Source organism: Parus major, chromosome Z (assembly GCF_001522545.3).
Source record: "Parus major isolate Abel chromosome Z, Parus_major1.1, whole genome shotgun sequence".
In the NCBI taxonomy this organism is placed as follows: Eukaryota; Metazoa; Chordata; class Aves; order Passeriformes; family Paridae; genus Parus; species Parus major.
In genome coordinates, this window is record NC_031799.1 from 7,253,052 (window position 1) to 7,270,162 (window position 17,111).

At 41.2% G+C, this 17,111-nt stretch overlaps 1 protein-coding gene across 1 annotated transcript in view; it reads right to left on the minus strand.

Moving 5' to 3' along the window:
• Nucleotides 1–1,389: 1,389 nt before the first annotated feature.
• The window catches only part of DCAF12 (DDB1 and CUL4 associated factor 12), a gene marked incomplete at its 5' end in the record, with an annotated part of 31,865 nt that continues 16,143 nt past the window's right edge, over nt 1,390–17,111 (minus strand). Inside the window, 4 exons of the mRNA XM_033520464.1 lie at nt 1,390–11,386; nt 12,120–12,304; nt 16,008–16,170; nt 16,822–16,887. Of these exons, the coding sequence (XP_033376355.1) occupies nt 11,228–11,386; nt 12,120–12,304; nt 16,008–16,170; nt 16,822–16,887 (573 nt within the window). The remainder of the gene's footprint in view (nt 11,387–12,119; nt 12,305–16,007; nt 16,171–16,821; nt 16,888–17,111) is intronic.

The window sequence follows — 17,111 nt, forward strand, 5'->3', positions numbered from 1 at the left end:
TGATGACAGCCAAGGAAACCTGCAGCAGCTGGGCTGGAACTGGAGGCAGGCAGCAGATTGAGTGTTGAAAGGGGTAATGTTGACTGCCACATGTTTGTACCGTACAGTGAAGGCATAGCTGATAACACCACAGACCAGCTGCAGGCTCCAAGCCAAGGCGTGCAGTGGATCTCATTTTGGTTCCACAAACAGGAATGATGATGGCCACGCATACACATGCCAAGCATGGCCAGTGAGAAAGCACTGAGGGAACCCAGACTGTTTGGCAGAAGGAGTGAAGACTCTGGTCATAAAACAGTTAAAAATCTCTTCTCCCAAAAATGGTGAACTGTCTTACATAAGGGAACAAATTGATTCATCTGCATTGTGAATGGGAAAGCAAGGGGACCTGCAAGACAGGTGATGGGACAAAATAGATGAATGCTAAAATTAGTTGCTTGTGGACAATTTAAGACTTTTTATTGCTGAGATTTAAGCTGGACATGCATGTAAGAGGAGCTCAATGAATACCAGCAGCTTTGGAATTTGTGAGCTCATTTTTGGTCCTTAAGTCAGCTGGCAAGCCCCACACCATCTGAATGCTGTATTCAATGGAGCATCTGAGGCAAGTGGGGAGTTAGTGACCCTGGTTGCCAGAGCCCTCTCTAACCTGTCATTTTCTGTATGTCTCCAGGGCCAGGGGCTTTGGTTCTCCTTTGCATCTCTTAGTTTGGTTGGAAGGCCCAGTGGAATGACAGTGTTAGCTTTCCTATGTCTTTTTAAATTCTGCTCTTCCAACATTCATAAGCATCAGTAATGCCTACTATGGGGAGCAGAGATAGTCTCCCACCTAGCTTAAAAACCTTTACTTACAAAGCTTCAATTTGTCCATGGTCATGGAAACCAGCCTCTCAGGATGAGGCCAAGGGTGAAGACAACAAAGCTGAAGCTGATTTTAGGCACAGGATTTTAACCTCCAGCAAAAAACTTAGACCTCTTAAGCATTCCTCTTCTGAAAAAATAACTTTCCCTCTTACAGGCAGTGAAACAGGACAGCTGTGTGAAAGCCTCAGTCTCCTGTGCAGTGCAAATATGTGGAAGTGCTACAGATGGAGTTTTGGGATGCAAGATCTCCCTAAAACCTGTAGTCCTATACCTGACTGTCCAGGTACATTTGCCTGTGCTGTTCAACACTTCTAAGAGGTAGATCCTTAGAAAAAAATAGTGGTGGAAAGTCTTGCCTCAGAGCAAATGAGTTATCAGAACAATTTGTTTTCATTGAATCAGTTATGTCTACAAAAAGGCTGGACTGTTGCAGTAAGAAACACAAGCCCATTTGCTTTTAAACTGCCCCGGATTTACTTGCAGAGGGATATTAACAAATAAGGGGAAAAATCAGCCAAGCCAACACACTATACAAATACATTTTATTTAGAGATACCCATAGTAAGATGCACAAATACTTTTTGTTCACCAATTTTCAGATCACACGACTTCAAGTAGTGGAAAAAAACAAACTGCAGTTAATTACAATTATCTATGTAACAGGGCAGTAGTAAAAGTTTCATTTGCCAGACTACAGCATGGTTAACGATACTCAGATGAAAATGTACAGGTCTAGGTATTTAAAAAGTGCATGGGGCATTGCCACATACACTAACATGCTTCTTCAAAGAGCAGTATCTTTCTGGCATGTGAACACAGTAACCCGGTTAATGCAAGAGGGAAAATAGGCTCATAATTTGATTTGTAAATGTATCTACTAAAAGTTTTCCTCCAAACAGCAAATTATTTGTGACTGACACATGGAAACCAATCTATAACAATCACTGTTACATTGTCCATGTAGTCAAGCAACACACACATGACCTAAAATTTAAAATTATCAGTTCCAGTTTATGCCTTCACAGCTTTTAAACAATCTTCTTCAAAACAATCCAGAATACTTAATTGCAATTAACAAGCTGGTGGAAGAGCTGTAATCTGAGCTCCACACTCTTGCACTCACAACGAGTTCTTCCACAAGAGAAATCTCAAATTAAAAAAAAAAAACATTCCACCAGTAAGGACATCAACTGGCTCATGTATTGCTTGGTTTATTTTTAAATTCCCATGTAAAGGGAGGGAAAGGTAGGAAGCTGTGCTGGTCTTAGAGAATAGCTGCATTGGTTTAAAGTTATATTTAAAACACATGGAACCGGGACTCTTTATCTCCAGGGTCTCTCTCAAACCAAGGAAATTCATTAGGTTCCGCTACTCAATGCAGTCCCCATTTTGTTTTTAAATAGGGATAGTGCTGAATAGTGCTTGGGAAAGACCAGCAAGGACTGTTGTGTGAGTGATAGCATGTAAGAGCAAGAAACAGATTAAATCAGTCTTCAGATAATCTTCCATTGCAAACCAAAGAGCAACTGAGACTGCCTTTTTGTTATAGTTGAGAGGCACATTTTGCATTGATGGACAGAAAATCTTGGTTTATGTTGCAACTGTCTGTGGCTTAAAATACCACATAACTTCCAGTTAAAGCAATTTTAAAAAAGAAACAAAAACAACCCTCAATTACTGTTTTTATACTTAAAATTCATAAGCTGCTCCCTCACCTATTCCACTCAGAGATACCTTTCTACTTGTGTATGTGCAGCTGCTTTCCTCATTGTTTGTCTATGAGATCCTTGTTTCTGTGCACCTTGAGAGTAGAAAAATATTTCTGATGCCTCAGGATGGGCCCTTGTACTATGTTCAGGAGCTGAGAAAGTCAGTATGGTTTTGTACATTTGCAGTGAACCACAAAATAAAAACAAGAAAAAGAAAAGCCACTGAATTGTAATAACCAGCAGTATGGAAATCAACTCCATAGAATAGGAGTGACTTCGGAGCAAACCTTTTTGGACTGAAAGGGATATGGCAGTCCAAGATAGCTAGAGCTGAGTAAAAATAATAAGAACACTGTAAGCAAGGTCCCAGTTCAGCAGACCACTGCCTAAGCCAGTGTAGAAGTTTCTAAGTCTGGAAGGGCTCTAACAGTTACCCCTAGGCTTTGCAGAACTTGGTATCTGAACTAGTAGACCATGAGAGAACAGGGAACTTGCTCAAGTCCCAAGCAGCAGTGTGACAAGATGTGAGGCTGGGACGAGACTGAGACTAGAGACAGCATTTTGAACAAGAGGGACAAAGCCCACCAGAAGTTACTTACCCATTTCTTTCTGTAACAGCCCCACTATCACACCTGCAATGTGAGAGAAGCCCAAAGCAACCAGCTGAAGCTGTAAATCACAGCTGGCCTCTTATATCCCTGCACTGTCAACAGCCAGCCAAGTGGAGGACAATGCAGACAAGGCCCTTTCACTCCACCATCCCTGCACAAAGCATGTGGAAGGGGCTGGTGGCAGCTGTGAAACACATTAGTCATAGTCACTCATGAAAACAGTGACAAGTGCACTGATAACCTTGAATGCTGAGGAGAAGACTGAGTGACCACTGGGGAAACTGGTTTTTCCACACGCCATCTTCACATCTCCTCTGAAGAGGGATGACCACCGGTTTTGAAAGCTCTGGGAGCAACTAACTGGCAGTGATCTAAGGCATGATGGCACAAACCCTCAAGGCCTACCCTTCAAGCATTCCATTGCCAGCTCGCCTCTGAACCTAGCTTTGTCATTCTTGCTGGCCAAAGTACATTAGAATAACTTTTCTCTTTTGAGCCCAGGGTTATTGTTTTGCTCATATCCCTACTCTTTTGTAATTCCACCCCAAAAAAATAAATCCCTGGAGAAAACCTTTACATGGGATCAAGCCAGCAACTCATCCTCCTGATATTGCCCTGAATGAAATCTTTAGTCAAGACTTAGAGTAGCAGTCAAAGATGCCAGTTCTCTGGCTAAACCACTACAGATCAATTTGACAAACACTGGGTGAAGGCATAGGGCACCTGCTGATATCCACTGAAAAATATGGCTGCAAGAGGATTTCAGCTTCTGCAGACTGTGCAGGAGTGGAGTCTCCACTTGCAAGACAGGCATCCAGCCATGGAAGTTTATGGTAAAAGCACAGAGTGATCTTGCCACATTGGGCTACAGGTTTTCTTTTTATTATGACTTGTTAATTTTCAGAGTAGGCCGACAACTTTGAACTGATTACAGGTGAACTAGGAAGAAATGGGAGAAGAGGAAGATACCAAAGATAGAAAACAAAGTTCAATCCATTTGTTCTACTTGGAAAAGTGACCGTCATAAAAACAGCACCTGACTGAATTTAAATTAAAGAACTCTGAAACTGACATGAAGCAAAAAGAGCTCAACAGTATGTGTACACTGTGGTAGAGAGAGAACAGACAGCACAGAAAACACACAGACCTTACAGTTCCATGACCATGTATTAATGTCAATACACTGATGACTAATCGTGCTGATTCTTCATACAAAGGTAGCCTCATGGATCAACAGAGTGCAGTACTGTAATTCAGTTAATTATGCATAGGCATGTCCATGGAAGACCACAGCAAGTGAAGATATAGTATAGAAGATAAAGAAGTTCCTGTTTCTATGCTCTTATGAGATGTAATGTATCAATTGTACTGTCTGCATAAGATTCAGAAACTCAACCCAAATTCCAGATGTCAGTTTGAGGTTTGTAAACAAATATAACTTTAGGAAACTAAGCCAAATGTATGCCTTTGTGTTGAAAAAAACAACAAAAAAAATCCTTTTAGAGGGGAGAAACAATTTGAAAGGTAACAGAACACTGAGCTCCATGTGCAGACAGGCTAGTTTCACATACTATCTGCAGTTTCCCACTGTTCCATTTTTAAGCTGCATCAATGACTTGGAACAGGTTAAAAAATGTGCACTGTAATATTTGAAGAGAACTGTTACTACTTTGCTTGACAGCTTCTACGATAGTTCAGGATTCAGAGCTGTTTCTGATACAGGTCATGACAGAAACAAGCTGAGAAAGCCTCTGTTAGATGGGTGGAATTGGAGGAGTTGTTAACAAACATCAGACCCTGGATTCAGAACAAAAGCCATCAAGTATCAGCAAGTCCCAATTATTATTTTTTTTTCCTCAAAGCTTTGGATCTTATTAAAAATATTTGGGAAAAAACCAAAACATTAAAACCAGTTCACTGTAGGAAATCCTACCTTCAGGCAACAAGTTATGATCACTGCACATTTTAAAACACCTTGTGCATTTTGTGCATTTTATGCACCACAGGCAGTGGGGAAGATCCAGCATTTATCTACACATGAACATACAAGCAAGCACTGACAGGTGTTACTGGCAAGACTGATACCAAGACCAACCAGCACATTGATTTGTCTACACCACATCCTAAGACAAATGGAACAAGTCACAAGTAACAGTACAAACCTGTTGCAATTTTAACACATATATCTTAGAAAAAGATAATGCATGTACCCAACCCTAGGACAGTGACAAATTTGAGATAACTATAAAGATCAAGGTACCAGAAGAGGAAGGCACATTAACCTCTGGTTGGTCCATTTCAGTACTATTTGGATGAGTCATAGTGATTTATACCCTGAGACTGTGGGAGGCCTTGAAAATGAAAAGAGACCAGGTGAATGGGCAAATAAAAAGTACAAGTTTAATGAGATTGTAAGATTCAGCACCTGAATTTTCCCTTTTAGTACGGGAAACTAGAAAAGCAGTTCCTAAGAAAATGCTGTATTGACTCCTAAATTTTTTGTCCTGAAGGCAAAAGAATCAATTCAAAATAATCTTGGACTAAAGACATTGCATTATGTTGCAAGGGGTTTTATACACCCTCTCAGTTTTAGTACAGCAACCACTATTTGTATACAATCAAGTGTTAGTGGTCTTTTGGGTATAGAAACAGTCAGACAGCCCACATTTTCCCACCTCTGCCAACCCCAGCACTCCATTTTAAATCTGTTTGCACTTTTTTAGATTACACTGCTCCCAGCAGGATACTAGTGGGAAAGGCTGTTAGGAAATGAAGGATTTCTTTCTGCAAGAGCATTCTTTTAATTAGCCAAGTACCACATGGTTTTCTTGAAAAAAAACAACATCACAAGCAAAAATATCCTGCCTAATTTTATCCTTGAAAAAAAACCACAAAGAATCAGAAAATGTCAGGGATATATACTTGATCTCTCAAAGATGTTTCTGATTAAGCATTTACATATCCCCTCTATTTTTTTAATTCTTCAGCAGTTCCAAGAGCCATACCAAACACTGCTTACTTTTTACTGTTTCTCTGGTGTTCCTTGCCCATCCTCACTACACAAAGTACTCATGTACAGGGGCAAAGGAGAGCACCTCACACAAGATGTGGCTGTGTTCTCTTTTGCACTCTCCCTTGTCCTGGGGTGTCTGCTTCAGATTTTCAAATAAGTTACTGAGGGCACTATAACACTCAGAAATGGTTTTAAGTTGAGGTCACACCATGGGCTCACTGTGGGGTGGCCAGCAGGGCACACAGGGAATTTCACTTAACTTTAAACTAAAACATTTGTGCCTGGTAGGTCAGGTGTCCCTGGCTCAGCATAGGCTGGCTGGAGGATCAGCTCCACCTGCATGACACACAGCTCTGCAATGGAGTTCCTTAGGAATAAGCTGTACCCCAGTCCAGTAATTCAGTCATAGCAGCAATTGCAAAAGTAACTAAGTAAGAAGCTATCAGACACCTTGGAAAAGTGCATTTATTGAAAATAAGGGTAACAGACCACTAAAAACAGACCTTCCACCTGGCTGCTGTAAGATGCTGCTGCTTTCCCACATGTACTAACTGACAGCCCACCTATCCTTGGTTTCTTGCAAACAAAGCAAACAAGTAACCTCTGGAGGGTCTCGGAAGCCTGCTTTGTTTCACACCTGCATCAGGTGAGGCACAGCAATTCAAAAGGCCTGTAAATGCCTCTCAGCTGAGTGGTACAAATTGAGACAACAAAGCACCACTTGACATAGCTGGATCATAAGTTTAATCTGTTAATTTTGCAGTTGCAAGCTATAAGATGAAGCAAGTGCTCAGGTAAAGGAATAGGATGAAATTCTGGAAGGAAATTATCCCCAAGTATCTTAATCATTTAGATACAAAAAGCTGCCAAAGACCTAAAATGGAGGCAGCAAATATAAACCCCTTAATGCTATTAAAAATTTCCTCTCATGAAGACAATCACAAGAGGCACCCACAATATGACCGTAATTTTTGTGAACAGGCTAAGTCCAGCAAAATCACTGGGCACTCTTGCAATGATCTTAAAAATGGATCTGTGAGGAGAATTAACAACTTGGACTAGGAACATAAACCTACTATCAACTATTCTTTGGTAATTTACTCATCTCAAACTAACACCAGCAGCACTGATGAGGGAATCAAACAAATGGACTTGCTTCTTTACTGCAATCCCAGAAAGCACCAGAGGAGAGCACTAGTAATTCTCCCTACAAGACTTGACTGTACAAGGGAGAAACCTGGAGGAATTACAGGAATAAGGTGTTTAGTGAGGAGGATGAGCACAACACTTATTTACTGTGCTTAAGCCAATACTGCAAAGTAGCTTCTGATTCCTCAGGTATGTCCCATGATGTAACATCCAGCTGGTTACTGAGGAGTTGCTACCCCGTATTTACAAGCTAGGTATTACCAAACCCATAACTGAGTCACTAGTTTGATTACCTGTCATGAATACTGAAAATGTAATATCCAAAAATACCCAAATTAACATGGTAGTTTACTGAAGAGAGCTGAGCAGTAGAATTAACTGCTTCCTAAACTCACTGGTAGCACAGAAGATCCCATACAACTGAGAAGTCAGTAGCAGCCAGTCTGAAGGCATGGTATTCTCTCCTTCAAGCAAGATAAACCAGAGTATGCTCGCCACCCATACAGACTGCTACAGTGTAATTGTATCAGTCAATCATGCACAAGGGCAACTACCCAGTTCAACAGTCTGAGCCAGCCTTTAACTTCTACCCAGCTAAAAGAAAGCAAATTGGACTTGAGCACTGGTTGACAGAATACCAGCAAGCCTGTTCCTGCTCAGCAGAGGTCACCTCTGCAAGGTAAATACCGCTACAGAAAAGACTGGTATGATTTGGGTTGGAAGAGGTAACCTCAAACATTCTAGCAGGAAAGCCCAAGGGAGGAAAATCTTGAAAGAAACAGTAGAAAAGATGGTCTGAATATATATATGTCACTGGGTCTCAGCAGTGCACAGCAAGCTGTTCAAGAAGCTACTGAAGCGCAGTCACCAGACTGAGCTCACTCCATTGTAGGGGTATATCTGGCTTTTGAACAGTGAGGCACCCAACTTGCTTCTCTGAAGAACCTGGAGGCTCCCTGCTCTGTAGCCATTCTTGCACTTGGATGGGAAACCCACTCAATTCTAACCATGATCCTGAATTGCAGTAGATATCTAACCCAACAGAGCAATGAAATCAAAGTCAAGAAAAATTTCGTTTTTCTCCTATTACTTATCTTTGGACAACTGGTATATCATCATCACTTTTCTGTGCTTCAATTTCTAATAGTGACATAACAGAAGTTATGTATGACCAACTACAGAAATATTCTGAAACCTAACATCTATATCACTGTAAGTATTTAGAACCACTGAAACAAGCTAAAAATTAAGTTATCTCTGGCACAAATTGTTTGTGTACTTGCAGCACTATCTGGTTTGGTTCCGAGGTTTTTTTTGTGGGAGTTTTCATAGAGCAACAAAGTGGTCTCCCTTACCATTTGAAGTTATTTTTGCAAGAAAGCATCCTGAAAGCAGAATATACAAAAGCATGTGAGACTTGGGGAATTTTACGTCATTGTCCAGATTCATCTGAGAATTGTGCAGAGCCTTCTATGAAGAAAAAAAAGGAGGAAAAGGGCACTCACATTACCAGGCTTTAGGAGCACATATTGAGGTACTTGAGGAGACCACAGTCAGCAAGGAGGGATAGTTTCCAGTGGTGCCCCTTCAGTAATCTGAAGACTGCAGAAAAATCAGCCTCTATGTCTGAAGGCCATATACATACTCTTTTTTCCTCCTATCATGGCATAAAATATGCTTCAATTAATAGATCAACATCAGGGCTAGAATTCCCAGACCAGGAGTCTACCTTTGGCACTGCTGACACTAAATGCCCAGCTATTACCTGTTGCTTCACCAGAACTGGAGTCTACTCAAGTAGACTTAAGTCTAGCTTCTTCAAAAAAACAAAGCAAAAAAACTTCAAACCAAAGCCAATTGAAAAAAAAAACCAAAACCAAAAAACAAACCAAAGCAGAACATGTTCCTTGTGACAGAATGATTTTACACAGTAGCTGTAATAGCCCCTAAAATAACCAAAGCAGCTACCCCTTGGTATATAATTTTATATTTTCAGAGAAAAGCCTGTCTAGCCATACACACAGTACCTTGAACTGACACAGTTTAAGCAACCAGGCCACATTGGTAAATATTATGAAACACTGGAAGATGATCTGTTTGTGAAGCACCTGTGTTAATGCTCAGTGCTAATTATACTTCTGGGACAGGTGCAGACCTGGGAGAGAGTTCTTCTCTTGCCAGGATTTCCACCCCAATGAGAGGGACTTGTACTCCTTGTAGGATTTCCATCCAGGTCTCCATACCAGCTGGAACCTAAGCCTGATTCTGACTGCTTGGTGTTACTGATGAAGATACTGAGTATGAAGATGAGAGAGACTGCAAAGACACATGCAGATTAGCTCTGGGCTGTGGGCAGGAACTGCGGTAGTAGCTGTGATCTCCCACAGAGATGTGAGAACAGAGCATATCCCAGCCTTGTCTTTCCTCTCAGTTCCAATCAACTTTCAATTTGGCACCAAAGCTGTGAGGTACAGGCACACTTTGCTCCACCAGTGTCAGGGGAAAGGCATTAATTCCAGCAGAGAACAGAGGCATCACTGACAAGCTGAGAGTTTAGTGCCTGCCAAAAGGAGGAACACCATTGAGTTACATTTTAGCTGAGTATTGGATAAAACCATCACCCTGGGAGACACACACTTCACAGCTGGACCTGAAGGGCATTGGACCTGTTCTCTCCTCCCAGGTGAAGTTGGAGGGAGTCGCAGAACTCAGAAGGCAACAGAGGATTCTGGAAAAGCCTGAGCTTCTCCAACAGCATATACTAGAACAAAGTGAGGGAACACCAAAATACCTTCCTTCACAGAAAGCTTCTCACTTGCATTATTAATGTCTGAGATGCACTCTTTAAACTTGGTGGAAAAAAAATAATTTATTTATTCCACTGACTTATTTAATTAGATGGCCAACCAGAACAGCAAAAAGGGGAAAAACTCTCACAACCTGGGAAAAAAAAGGTCCAAGGTTTTAGGTAGTTTATGGAGAGTTTATAAGCAACCCTATCAGCATACTTAGAAACCATATTTCATCTGGAACACAGACAGATTAAGTTCATTTTCAATAACTAGCCCCCATTTCCTCTCAGCATCTCTGCAACCCTCAATGTAATGTCACCCTGCGATAGCCACGCAGCAGAACAGCCTATACAAACTTTAGCTGTGCAAGCTGATACCTGGGACAGACAGTGAAGAAACAGATCAATTTTTGCTCCTAGCACTGCTGAAAACTACCATTCCAACACAAATGCACTTTTAAAAACTCCCACACTTTGGATTTGATTGGCAATACCCCTAGGGAATCCATCCCTGGGCTTCAGTGAGTACAGCTTAAAATTACCATATCCCTCTATGTATAAACAGTGTCATTAGACTTGTACTTTTAAAAAATACGATCAACCCAGGCCAGGGCCAGGCTCTGCAGATAAAGTAGTAGCTTATCTCTTATAAATATTTTTAATAATTTTTAATTACAAGTAGTCCTCACTCCAGGTAATGTAACTGACACAAAGTACCTGCACACATGCAGCCCCAAGACTTTCACAGAAAGCTCAGGAACAACCACTCTATAAGAAAGAAATCCTACCTCACAGCAAAGTAGAGGAGGGGACACATGGCCAAGACAGCCTAAATGGGGGGAAGAGTCATTTGGAGTAAATGCAATAAAAAAGGACTTCAAAACTCCTCCATATAAAGGATCAAGGAGGCTAAAGCAAAAAACTAGTTCAAAAAGATGTACAAAATTGTTGGAGACCAACAGAAAACTCTGCCAAAAAATAACTTGTGTTTAAATCAGGAGTCAATGGCATCACACAATTTTGGTGTTAAAAAAAGGAAAACAGAAGTGGAAATCTGTGTAAAGATCAGCATCAGAATGAAGAGTTATCATTAGCTCCAGAGACCAGCATAATTTCCATGAAGTCCTGATGGAAGAGGGCCTCCTGCCACAAAGAGTTTCGTTCCAGACGAGTCGTAGCAGTGGGTGTAAACAGCATTTGGGAAGTAATTTATGTCAGAAAAATAATTCCTCCAGGTTTCATCATGGTTCTGTTAAAGGAAAATTTAGATTGTTACTGTTGACAAACAAACCCCAAACCCTGTTTCACAAAAGCCAAAGGCAGCTTCCAGAGCCTAAAAAGGGGTATTTTCTCTCAATAATCCTGAAGCTTCATAAAGGTCAACTCAAAGATACCTGAGTTGTCCTAAAGCTTTTTCTGAGAATATTTAGGTCAAGCATTGGAACAGGGAGGTAAGGGGACATTGCACTAATACAAAAAGGTAATGGAGCTAAGTTAAACAGAGCCATTAACTGCTTTATGATAACATACAGGAAACCAAACTCAAGTGCCTACCATGGCATTACCTCAGGAAGCCACAGTTTATAAAACTGCACACAATTAAATTAAAAGTCTCTTGCTTCAAATGCCACATTAGATTACCATAGCTTTAAAGAAAGACAATTTATTTTTTGTTTGAGGTTCTGAGAACTAGAAGTTAGATTACATTTGAAAAGATATAAAATCTAGTTCATTTATGAATCAGTGCATAAGAACGGTAATCACTACACCTTACACTCAAGCAAATAACCTTCAATACCCTTTCATAAAGCTTTTGTAGAAAGCAATTCTTACTTCATTATTAGTTTTTGGTTACATGAATACTGTTTGACTGAGACACATTTCACACAACAGATCCAAAAAGAATTTGCTCAAGCTCTAGGCTGCTCCTGTATGATGGGTCTCCCTCCCTCCCACCCCTGACACAGCTACAAACTACTTACCAGCCAGCCTTTCCCAGTTGTCAACTTCAAAATTTCACTTCCTCCTAATTTCTGCTTCTGTCCATAGCAGGCACGGGGGAGCTTTTCTTCCAGGAACCTCTGGGCTCTGATATCATAAAACAACAAGGACCCCTGCCCTGTCCCCACAGTGATGATGTGCTCATAGAAGCTCACTGAACGGATACCTGTCAAGCAGAGAAGAGACAGTGCAGTAAGGAGGAGGGATGCTTTGGCTCTGCAGTGCTGTTGCTTCATGTCTAGTATTACCTAATAGTATTCTCCACAACACACAGGTTTTCCCACTGTTACAGAGCACTGTGGACAAATCCCACTTATGCTACTGAAACAGCAGCTTTGATTGCATACATGACTGCCCTACTCCTTGAGACCATCAGCTACACCAATGGTGCACAGTCAGAAGCTTCATCCTCACCAGCCCTCAGGTCTGCCAGGTAAGCCAATTAGAGTCCAGAGTACCTTTGCTCTGTCTGCCACAAGCCTTTAAATGAACACACCAAGACCAAGTATGTGGCAGCAGACAGAGGGAAGAGCACCATGCTGTTGTCCTCCAAGAGCTCACCCTCTCTAGCTACCTCCTAACTGGCAGTAAGTGACCATCTGAGAAAAGTTCCAGCTGTCACCAAGTGCATTGTGCTGATCAACAGGCTACCTGTAACCAAGTGTAACCATAATATAATCACCAGTCACTTTGCTGCTAAGCTAGCTTCAGAACTATTAATGAGTTTCTACTCAAATATTCTCAAACACACCTTATTTTCAGTAGCTAGGATTTTTAGCACTTTAGCCAGGAAAGAAAACAGAATAGGACTCCTACCATCTAAACAACACCAAGTTCCACCAGTACATGGGAAGGTACAGTTCAATCTAAACATATTAGCACAATTCAGTTGTCCCATTACATTGAACAAAAGAGTACATTTTGTTTTCACAAAATCTAAATTTGAAGTCTCAGCTAATCAAGGATCCCTTAGAACTAGTCTTGGGGGAGACCTCTGTATGTAAAAATTTGCAATCTGCAAAACATTCTGTCATCACATCTCCATTTACTATGCAAATACTGTTCTGGGTAACCACTCTACTCCAAACAACTCTTCCCCACAGGTTAAATTCCACCACATCTATACTTCTCTTTCCTTCATGACAGGATGCCAGTTTTTTTGGCCTGGGGCATTTTAGGCCCTCTTTAAAGTACCACTGAATTACAGCCTAAACAAGCATTCAGGAGAGGAAATAAGTGAGTTATGCCAGCTACATTCACATGCTAAGTGTTGTCACCATACCAAGCATGGCTGAATGTCACAGAACTTGTATCATCCTGGAATACTCCCAGCAGCGCACGTGACAGCAGACAACTGTGAGCTGTGGATGCAACCAGGGAGTTTCCCCTTCCCCTTTGTACAGATTCCTAACAAGAAACATGTCCTCATCCTTCTTCCTCTGCCACTGGATGTGACATCCACAGCCATCAGCATTTGTGACATGCACTTAGAACAAGGCAAAGCCACATTGTCCTGCTCCAGATATGGGGTGAAGTCTTGGCTGCAGACTTAATGGGCAGGAAACCACTGTGCAAGTCTCTCTACTGAAGCAGATTATGAGATTCATATGAAAGTCTCTACTTTAATTCAGAGAGTCACAAATGCACTTAAGACAGCAGAAGACCTTCCCCCAGCCTCTCTCACATGGCTCTGGCTCTGGCAAACACACAGAGAAAGCTTTAAGCCCTCTGCAGTCAGCAAAAGCAGTCACTTGGGTAAGAGGAAAAAGGCACAAGAGTAGACCTCCTCTTATTTTTGCTCCAGAAATGCCCTTGACAAGCCACCCAGGAGGACACTTACTTCAGACAAACAGGTGATGGAGTATCAAGGCAGATGGCATATACTCTTCAATGAAATGTATTAATAAAAAGCTGTAAAATGCAGAGCAACTGTGGATCTTTCTCTAACCAAAGAAATTAACTGAAGGAGTCCAGTATGTACCGACTACTAAAAAGGATATTTAGAACAGGCTTTCAACAACAACATTCCAAATTGTCTCCTATGGGGCTGAAGATTAATCGTACCCATCATGCTTAAAAGTACAGCCTGTGCCTAGAACCAGTCACAGCAAGTTCTATACTCCTAGCCCCAGCTGAGAGTATACCCTTAACCTAACCTACCCTATACCTTAACCCTAAGCTCCAGCCTTACTGAGCCACCACCTCTGTCTTACACAAAAGTAAGGCTTTTGTGTACAACACAAGCGAACTGAGGTTAACATGGACTTTCAACTTTGCACTTTTCAAGTGCACACTCCAGCACAGGGGCACTTGGAAACTTAAAGCATATTCAGGTACCACTTGAAATCAGATTTTAGTCCACAGATCAATAAAGACCCTGTTTCCTAGAGGTGCTACACCACTCCAAGTCCTAGGGAGATCTATAGAAAGTGGAAACACTCAGTATCTTGGGAATTACTTTTTTTTATGTGCCTCCACCACCATGTGAAATAAAAAGATGTACCTACTCTGCAGAAAACAGCCCTGAACAAAGGTTTTCTCCAGTGTTACTGCTGAAGATGAATAGATCACATGGACACAGGTTGAGGTGTGGTGCAAGAAAGAGCAGAGTTTATTTTTCCTCCGAGGATTTATAGGCTTCTTACCATGGCCAGGGATTGGATGGTCAGGATAACACTTTCCCACTGCACTGGCCAGGAGAGATGCCCATCACAAGACGTGTAACAGAAAGAATGTACACATATCTATGTTTACAGTTACTGTCCTGGGAAAGTCTTTAGAAAACTATGTTAGCAAGCTCAGAAGCTGAGTTTTCAGGATGATACTCCAGACTCCTTGAGGTACTCCCTACACACATTATCCCCCAATATGGAAAATCACATACTTGAGGCAGAAGATTTCAGCCACCAGCCACCACTGGGCACTGCATACACTGCAGTGTCTGGGTCAGGACCTGGGCAGAATCCTCACTAACAGCAAGTGAGGACAAGTGATCTTGCTGGTAAGACATTCAGGTGACTTCTCCTGACACAGACATTTCTCCCATATCTGAAAGCAGAAGACCCTGACACTGATCTAGACACCACCACTCAGTAACTTCATAAATAAGTTTCCTAATCTTTGCAGCCATACATTCTCCTCTGATAACCTGCCTGACGAAGAGACGGAAACCCAGAAAACAGCTAAGCAAGGACTGCAACTTACTAGGCTGGGACTAATCTGGCACCATGCCTTCTCATGCCTGATAGTAAAGGATATGGAGAGAACTTTATGGAACTATAAAAAGGGCTCTGCAAGCCCACAGGCCTGGCCCTGGTATAAGGTTCAACTGGACAAACTGCATCCATATGAGAAATAGCACTCAAATAATGTAGAAAATCAGGAGTCTCAGTCGTGGCTTTAAAATTACAAAGCAAGCTTTCCCTCACAGCACAGACACCCAATAAGATAGCACAGAGCAGACAACATGCCTTTTTTCTAATTCATATAGAAGAATGCAAGAACAGTATGAACAGTGGTAAAAAGACTACTTTAGCTTTGAGACAATAAAAAATAGAATAAGACCCAGTAAAAAAATACACAGCAGTAAAATGCATACTTTTGAAAGTTCAGTAATATTTGGATAGTTTACAACAGAGTTGCTCCTAAAGACAGTGATGTTGCTCTTCACTAGATTTCAAAGTTGGTCACATTTGGTTTTTAGTTTGCTCCAGGTATACCATCATGAAAACAAACCTATACGTACACTCCTAATTATTTAGCCCATCACTAGAAAAGCCCTTCCTGTTCATTAGAAGCTTGACTTACTACAGTTTTAATAGCTACTTCTGCAAGCAAATCCTTTGAAGCACCTTTGACAGGCTTCTTACCACTGCCTCGTTCTTTGGAACAGACGGATTTAACGTTGTGAGAAGGCTGCCTCGGATCCAGAAAGGAGACATGTGCCTGTGATCCTACTGCATACACTGACCACTCCTGGCCATAAGCCAAACACACGTTCTCCCTGCAGTATGGCAACTTTGTGGAAAGTAACTGGAAACAGAAAAAATAAAAATCAACTCATTACAAGAAAAGACTAGGGTGTTAACAGAACAATTTTGTAAGCTATGTTCTAGGAAGCTGCATGGAAATAAAACACAAAATGTGGGTGAAAAGACCCAGAAGAAAAAAAGGGGAAACAATGGGGTGCCTTATTTGAAGCAAACTGAGACAATAAAGGCTGAAGCAAAAAGAAATGGACATTTTAATAAATTGTTTTAGATCTGTCTAAGCTGCTTCTACTTCTTTAGCAGATGCACAGCAACATCAGCTCTCAGCTGAAAAAGCTGATCACATTCACTAGCATAGGTAAGTCTGGGTGTGATTTGCCATTACACTTATTTAAGTGTAAATTCCTTTATGAATTCTACTGATCAAGTATCCACCATACTCCACGGAATGATTCACTTCAGCTAATCCAACACAAGCAGAAAGTTAAGGGGGCTTCCTGCCCTCTAAATAAGGAGGTGTGCAGAGCTTCTCTCCTTTTTATGCTCCAAACTTTAAAATATTTCAAATCACACAGAACTTTTAAGTATTTTACAAACACTGCTGCTCTTCAAATATTTGAAGGAAATTAAGAATAGTGAACAGCCTTAACTGCTTGCAGTTTTTGAAGTTTAACTCCAACAAATGGAAAAGCACCTTTGATAGCGTGTGCTCTGCTTTCCAAAGATGAAAATACCCATCCAGGGACACAGCTCCCAGCTCCTATTAGAAGGAAAATATAAAAATAAGACTGTTAGTTTCTGTATTTGTCCTGGGTTGATTATGATGTTAAATTGTATCCCCATTCGTCCACCTAACCCAGACACTGGTTTTGTATTCTTAAAATTCCATCTGAGAGTAAAAGTGAGTGGAAAAGAAGCACCGAGTCTGTTATCAGAGACTGTACTTGCTCCCCCCGCATCGAGAGTTTTGACTACAGCACAGAC